At 32.1% G+C, this 8,277-nt stretch overlaps 1 protein-coding gene across 1 annotated transcript; it reads right to left on the minus strand.

The window, feature by feature from the left end:
* Window positions 1–4,116: 4,116 nt before the first annotated feature.
* LOC145058008 (peroxiredoxin-2E, chloroplastic-like) lies at window positions 4,117–5,051 on the minus strand. The gene has a single exon (XM_079005926.1). The coding sequence runs from the start codon at window positions 4,931–4,933 to the stop codon at window positions 4,277–4,279; it is 657 nt and encodes a 218-aa protein (XP_078862052.1). The 5' UTR covers window positions 4,934–5,051; the 3' UTR covers window positions 4,117–4,276.
* Between the last annotated feature and the right edge of the window lie 3,226 nt (window positions 5,052–8,277).

Consider the following 8,277-nt stretch of genomic DNA (forward strand, 5'->3'; position numbering starts at 1 on the left):
ATCTTATATTCTTGAAACCGAGATGTGCGAGTTGTATCTTGCGAGTCAGTTACACATTGAGAATATGTAAACGCACCAGTAACTTGGTGTCATAAAACATATTGTTGTGTGTGATTCGGTGAGTGAGTGCAAGCAAGCATTAAATCAAAGTTTATCCGTTCCTTTTATCCAGAGTAGGATGAAAGCGATATCTGTGGGCCCCTCGATGATTTAGTGATGACACCTAAGCGCTTGGCCAAGTCGGGACTAATTTGATGTGTTCAATTGTAGTCTGTTGTCAGTCGTCGTAAATCGGATATCAAGAAACAACACATAGACAAAGAGAATGATTTAAATCCATGTCTCAGTCTATACGATATCTAGAATGGAGGAATATATGATCCCTTATCTAAAGGACGCGTATCTGATAAGATCAGAGTTGACAGCGGCTTTTGAAAGCTATGATTGCAGATCAGGATCTGAAGTCATACGCAGAATAGTTATTAGACTTATCCAAGTGGGAGACTGTTGGATTAGTGTCTAAGTCCATAACTATTTTGGTATGTACTTCACCCGATGGTGCATGGTCCTTTTGGGTTGCCTTCACCAAAGCAACTTGATAGGATGAATTATGGAGAGAAAGGATTAATTATGATTTATTAATATATTATGAGAATAATATATTAAAGGAGAAATCATATTGTTTAATTAATATTAGTCAATAATTAATTAGGAATTAATTTTGTGGCTAAATGACATTAATTAAACTTAAGGAACTAGAACTGTCAACTGTATGATAGTTGAATATTGAGCTAATGGACTCCATATTAGAGGAGTGAACGAATTCTATGGGGAAACCCATTAGAAATCGTCCTAGGCCTTTAAGGAAGGAGTCCATGGGTTGCTTAGGGCCTAAGCAGTCAAATTAGGGTTTCCTTGTTTGATAACCCGAATAGCCTCACTATTTAAAGGACCCTTGAGACTCAAAAACGTGGTGAACTAATTGATTAGGGTTTCCAGCCGTTTTTGGGTGTCTCCTCTCTCCTTATTCTTCATCCTCTTGCTCTTGGTGTTTGTGAACCATTAGAGGAGTGACACTTGTGACTCTAAGCTTTCTAAAGTCATTACAAGGAGAATTTGAGATTGTTATTGCTACATAACAATCAAGGTAAGATCTAAAAACCCTTTCTCATGTTAATATGATTATTTGTATGTTAGAACTAGGGTTTAAAGTCTTGGATGAATTGCATGTACAATAGAGAAACCTAGATCCAAGCATTAGGGTTTGCATGAGCACATAGGATGTTCTAATGGCTATAACCCATCAGGAGCCCCATGACATGCGTAACAGTCACATATATTAGGACCATGGCGATAACAATCACACATGTTGGATCTCGTAAGAGCAAGTGTATCACATTAAAGCGGCATGTAGTTTGTTGGTCAAGGATTATAGTATCTCGTATGTGATAGGTTCTTGTATGCTAGGACTTGCGTGCTAAAATCACTGTGTACAAAAAAAATGAAAGTATTAAAAAATGATTTAAGGTTTGAGGCAAAACCCATGTAACTCACGAGTCTTTGGACTTACATAGTTTGTACTTTGTACTCAGGTATAGAAGTAGATGAGAGGAGCATCCATAACGAAGATGATGAAAAGAAACATAGAAGGTTGTAGAATCATTTTCCTTTTACTATAGTCGTCGATATTGGTTTGTAACACCAAATGTTGTAAACCCTGATGATTATTTGAAAGTTTTTGTTAAACCCCATTTTATTGATAATATATGGTGTTTTAAAAGTACGGCGTTACAGTTATAAATGTTTGCATCATATACACCATGAAACTCATGAACATGACTAATCATCAAAACGCAGATTTTTTTCCCTTCAAGAGTTTGGATCTTGATGTATGGTTAGGCTCTTTCAGAAGAATCAAACAAGATAAAGTGTATGGGCGTGTCCAAACCATCCAAGTAGAAGTATGACTTTATCTTATCTACTTCATAAACCAATAAAATCTATGTTGAGCAAACAAGTGATTTAAATCCATGCCTCATGCTCCATAATATTATAACAAAAGGAATTAAGGACAACAACATATTCGCCTATTAAAAGTTGATGGAGGATTTACGGAGACAATAGTTGTTACACGCTTGAAACTATTTGTATAGTTGGATGTTGTATTGCTTACACAGATGAGAGGCTGTTGGAATTATATGCAATGAAATAGCAATTTAACAATATTATTGTTTATGTGACAGACTACGTGGCCATGCGCTAACAGCCTTAAAAGATCCATAGTAACTAATAAATATTTATTTGATAAATTTTATTATTTATCAATTTAAAATAAATAAAGAAAATAACATAGTTTTTATTTTATTTATTTATGAGATGAAAGAATTAAATAAAATAATTTATTTAATGATTAATAAAAGAGTTATTGTTAATTCCATTTTAGTCATTAGCTTGCTTTGTTGTTGGGCCATTAAAAGACTTAGTAAGTCTTGTCCAACAAGTTAAACTTAGGAGGAAGGATTTAGGGTAATCAAATAATTAAGCAACAATGGTCAAATCATAATCTTTCCCTACCGTTGACCAAACATTCGGTATCTTCCCCTCTCTCTATGTTGCTCGACACATCCACACATCCAAGGAGCAATGAGGAAAGGAAGGAGTCATTGATCAAGTTGAAATCTAACAGTCAATTAGATTGGTTTATGTTGATACATCATAGGTACAATTTGCATAGATCGTGACCACCTATCGTATCAAGGGCACATACTTTTGAACACTCTATGGTTGATTAAGTTGGTAAAAACATATCTAATTTCATAATTTGTATCCATGGTTCGAAGTTGATGAAAAATTTGAGTTGCTACTTCCATGTGCAAATAGTTTTAACTGTTATATTGATTGCATAAAACCCTAACCGGATATTGTTAATAAACTACTTTGTAATATATGTTTATTATAATCAAAATGTGGTGTTTATTTTATAAACTTTGTTTCGAGATTGTTCATGAATTGTTTTTATTTGTAAAATATTGCCATTAGCACCTCCCCTAGGTGCACTTTCAATATGTGAAGCACGTAAAGAAATATGCCATTGTACAAAGCAATGTGAGACAACTATCCCTAGGATAACACTCTAACATCACAAACAAACAAAATCACACAAGGGATATCCATGACTTTTGACATTGTGAGGGATGTGCATGTCATGTCACTAATGTTCATGGTGCAAAATAGTTGTGACAATTTACCATTATCGTTAAAGCCATAGCTCCATTTTTTATGGATAGATGAAGTCAAACAACATCCTAACACGTATAAAGACTCAAACAATTATCAATGGGTAACATCTAAAATTTTCTTCCTAATAAATAAAGATTTTTTTGTCACGTGTCACATATCTCATTTATTTTGTCACATGTAATTTTATGGTTATTTTAAACTAATTTTTAATCTACATGACATTTTATGGTTTTTTATTTTATTTTATTAAATTCTAGATAATATTTAAATGCATTAATAAATGCATATCATTTTTATTAATGAGTTTTTTTTTCTAATTTTAAAATTACTAAAATAAAGATTTATTAATTTTCTTAATTTATTTATCTAAATTATTTGTTTAAATTTAAAAGAGAAAAAAAACACTTCAATTTTTATAATTCAATATTTTCTCACTTTTCTTATAAATTCATACTTCTCAAATATTTAAAATTTTGTATTTAGTTTTTTTTTTTAAATAAACTCATGTAATACATAGGTCTCACACCTGGTATTATTAATAAACCACACTGGTATCATTAATAAACCATAACAACAATAAAACCTCCATTCCTATCTTTCAATTTCTTTTAACCATGTCTAAAGAGGTTTTAAAAGCACGAAAACTCATATACATTGTGAATTTGACTAAACTAAATGCCACAATAAGTGTATAAATCTTCATAAACAATATCCTAACTCATATAAAGACTCAAATATCTATCAATGCATTTCAAGTCCCCAATAAACACCTTCTCTTCAAAATATATGCCCAATATAGCAACCATCTTTCAACATTAAGGAATTCGTAACTTAACTCAATGTATAAGTTTCAATACAATAATTACAAGTCTCCAATTGATGATCACCCTGAGATTCATAGATATAGTCGAACTCAATATCTTCACAAAGAAGAACAAATGTATAAGTTTCGAGACATAAAGTACAAGTAATTAATGCATGAGAAATCGGGAATTATTGCTTTGGAAAAAGACCAAAAAAAAGCACTCGAAATGGCTCAAAGAGCAGCAAGCATATCCTGGGCACTACTGGAAGTAAAAGCACCTCCTTCTTCAAGATTCAGAACTTTCACAACACCATCTTCAACAAGCATCGCATACCTTCTTGACCTAACCCCTAATCCAATCGGATTATCGCTCAGATCCAATCCGCACCCAATTGCTTTAGTGAAATCGCCATTTCCATCGCTCAATATCAACACTTCATCGCCAATTTTCAGATCGGCTTTCCATGCCTTCAACACAAACGCGTCGTTGACGGAGATGCAAGCGATTGTATTGACGCCTTTCGCTTTGAGCTCACTGGATATCTCGACGAACCCAGGGAGGTGTTTCTGGGAACAAGTCGGAGTGAAGGCTCCTGGGACGGCGAAAAGGATGGTTTTTTTGGATTTTGTGAGGTCGGAGATGGAGGTGGTTTGGAGTTCGCCGTCGGAGTCGAAGTAGGATAAGGTGGATTCTGGGAGCTTGTCTCCGACGGAGATAATGGCGGTGATAGTGGAGGTTTTGATGGAGTGATGGTGGAGGAGACGGGAGCGAAGGTTTCTAATGGGATTGAAAGAGTAAGATGAAGAGGCAAGGGGGATGTGGTTGTGGTGGTTTTTGGTGGCGGAGGAGAATGCAGAGAAGGTCAATGAAGTTGCTGCGGCTGCCATTTTTGCAGGTGTAGAGTGTAGAGTGTGTTGGTTTCTAGGGGATATGTGGTGATAACATGGATGTTAATTTGGAGTGTAATGTAAAATGGACGGAGGAAATTATGGCATAGCTGCAACCAAATTTGTTAAAGGTTAGAGGGTCTAAAATGTTGGTGAATCACAGGTAGGCTGGCAATCGGGTTCGGGTTGGGTTTGGATTGACGGGTTTCAAAAAACTTAAAATCATCTCAACCTATATAATATATGGGTTAACGAATTGGTAGGTCACAGGTTTATGGGTTTGAAACCTCAACCCAACACAATTAATATAACTCGTTTAAATATATGGGTTCGTAGGTTCACAAGTTAGTAGGTCGAACTCAACTCATATAATTCGTTTAATAAATAAGCAATACATTTTAAAAAATGAGGTTTTTTTATCGTAAAATCACAAAGTGATTAAAATAATTAACATCAAATAAGAGGTTTTTAATACCTAAAAATGACCACATGTGTTTTTTCTTTTTGATTAGGGAATCACAAATAGATTAGCCACATTAGAATACGAAAGGAATACAATTAATTGAATTATTACGAATACGGAAGGAATCAAATTTCATTAATATATATATATATCTCTCTCTCTCTCTCTCTCTCTCTCTCTCTCTCTCTCTATATATATATATATATATATATATATATATATATATATATATATATATATATATATATATATATATATGGGTTGACGGGTTGACCTGCGAATCCAAACAGGTAACCCAACCCATGAAATAAACGGGTTGGCGGGTTGACGAGTCAAAATTCTCAACCCAAACTCGTCTATTTTCAGGTTGGATCAGTATCCGGTTACGAGTTTGGTCGAGAGTTGTCACTCCTAATCACAAGCGCTCAAATGAGGACGATAAATTGATTTTAGTTTAATGAAATTGTAGAAGAAGACAACATCCATAAGAAATGGTATGTCTTGGTTAGGTTTGATTTTAAATAGTACAATTTCTTGAATGTTTTAAAAGATCGGAGAAAATAATTTTGAAAAAGAGTAAAATTATGTGAATGGTCCCTGTTGTTGGATTAGTGTCTAAGTCCATAACTATATTTGGTATGTATTTGACCCGATTGTGCATGGTCCTTTTGGGTTGTCTTTACCAAAACAACTTGACTGGAGGAATAATATAGAAAGAGGTGATTATGGTTTATTAATATATTACAAGACTAATATATTAAAAGAAAAATCATATTTGTTTAATTAACATTGGTCAATAATTAATTGAGAATTAGTTTTGTGATCAAAAGAAGTTAATTGAACTTAAGGGGCTGAATTGTAATTATGTGATAGTTACAAAGTTGGGCAAGGAAACCCTAATAGATAGGGTGGACGATATCTAGGGATAGAGCCTTAAGAATTCGTCCATAATAGGGATTCTAGAATTATCTTATGGGCTGCTTAGTGGCTAAGTAACCAGATAAGGATAATGACTAAAACCCTAATTCATACACTTATACCAATTTCAATCTTATGAAACTCCTAGATCTTTTGAAATTCATTGAACTACTCAATGACATGTTTAATCTCGATTATGCTCTCACTTTGTGACTGGGATGTCGAGGATCACAAACGATATGTGAATAACCATGCAAACTAGCTTGGTACTCTCGATGTCATTTACCATCTAATTAATGTGCTGGTTAACCACACACGCTCCATTAATCAATCATAATTTACGAGACACCCCTTGCCAACAATATTAGTCTCACATTAGTGTGTCGGTTAACCACACACGCTCCACTAACTACCAATAAGGTACAATGTGTAATTTCATGGGTTAGCATCAAATTCACATTTTTTCTAAAGTAACTAAGAGTGAGATTTTTAGAAGATGATTTAGTTACTTTATAATTCAATATATTTATTAATGAGGATTGAGTGTCCTATCAAATACTTTCGGCTAACGACCCTCCATTAGTCAAGAGAGTGGATACCCAATGACGATCATTTTATAGGCCGCTTACTTAAACTCCCCTTATAGAACAGCTTCGTGAATAAGGCCTATTAACGGTAAGACTGAATTTTCTTTGATATATATATATATATATATATATATATATATATATATATATATATATATATATATATATATATATATAGGAAAAGGTTATATAGAAAATAAAAAAACCCTAAAAATTATAAAAATGCATAAAAAAAAATATTTAGAGATCACAAATCTTTTTTTGATTTTATATTCTTAAAAATCGCAGGTTTTTTTTATAAATTTGTTGAAAAAAAATTAAAAAATCGATTTTTTTTATTTTTTTTTTTTTATATTTTTTGGTTTTTTCAAAAAAAAAAATTCAGGGAAATTACTTGCAATTTCTAAGAATATAAAGTCAAAAAAAAAAATTGTGATCTCTAAGTATTTTTTTTCATGTATTTTTATGATTTTTTGGGTTTTTTGTTTTCCATAGAACCTAAACTTATATATATATATATATATATATATATATATATATATATATATATATATATATATATATATATATATATATATATTAAGTTTTAATTTTACAATATATAAGGGTGTATTTTAAACATTTAAAATACTAGGGTTCTAAATTTAAAATTTTAAAAATTAAACTATTTAATTTAAATTTTAAATTTTAAAACTAACGATGTATTTTTTTAAAAACTTTTCAAAAATACTAGGTTAATTTTTTTAATAATTAAATTAACAAATTAATTTTATCTTTATCAAAAATTTTAACCCAATCATGAATTCATGATAAGGATACAACATTACCGATTAAAATATCCAATTTTAAACAATTAAAACGAACTTAAGGTAATTATATTAATTAATCCATGAGACAATTATCAAAACCGAAAATATAGGATCTGACAGTGCAACTCGTCTAGTTGGGCAACAAACACATCGAGTTGCATGCCAACTCGTCGAGTTCATAAACCAACTAGGCGAGTTCGATGAACAGAATGTCGATTTTGTTTCCTTCTCCTTCGAACAATTCACAATTGTATCATATTCAATAGAAAACTAATCCTAGTCTTTGATACTAGTGATGAGTTTTGAGCAAAACATACAATTCATATGTGTGCATGCAACCTTAATTCTTTGGATCTAGGTTTTCTCTAATTGAACATGCAAACTTGAACACAAAAGGAGAAACCCTAGATAGCAACTACAATTTTCAAAATCTATATAAAACTAGGGTTTGGTTACATACCTTGATTGTTATATTGTAATAATAATAATTGCCTTGTAGATCTTGAAGCTTGAGAACTTAGTGTCATAAGTGCAACACCTCTAATGGCTCACAAACACAAAATGCAA

This window comes from Lactuca serriola, chromosome 6 (genome assembly GCF_051521515.1).
Source record: "Lactuca serriola cultivar US96UC23 chromosome 6, Lser_US96UC23_V15, whole genome shotgun sequence".
Classification (NCBI taxonomy): domain Eukaryota; kingdom Viridiplantae; phylum Streptophyta; class Magnoliopsida; order Asterales; family Asteraceae; genus Lactuca; species Lactuca serriola.

Coding starts and splice junctions, on each gene's coding strand:
- LOC145058008 (XM_079005926.1), bottom strand. CDS start 4,933: ATGGCAGCCGCAGCAACTTCATTGACCTTCTCTGCATTCTCCTCCGCC.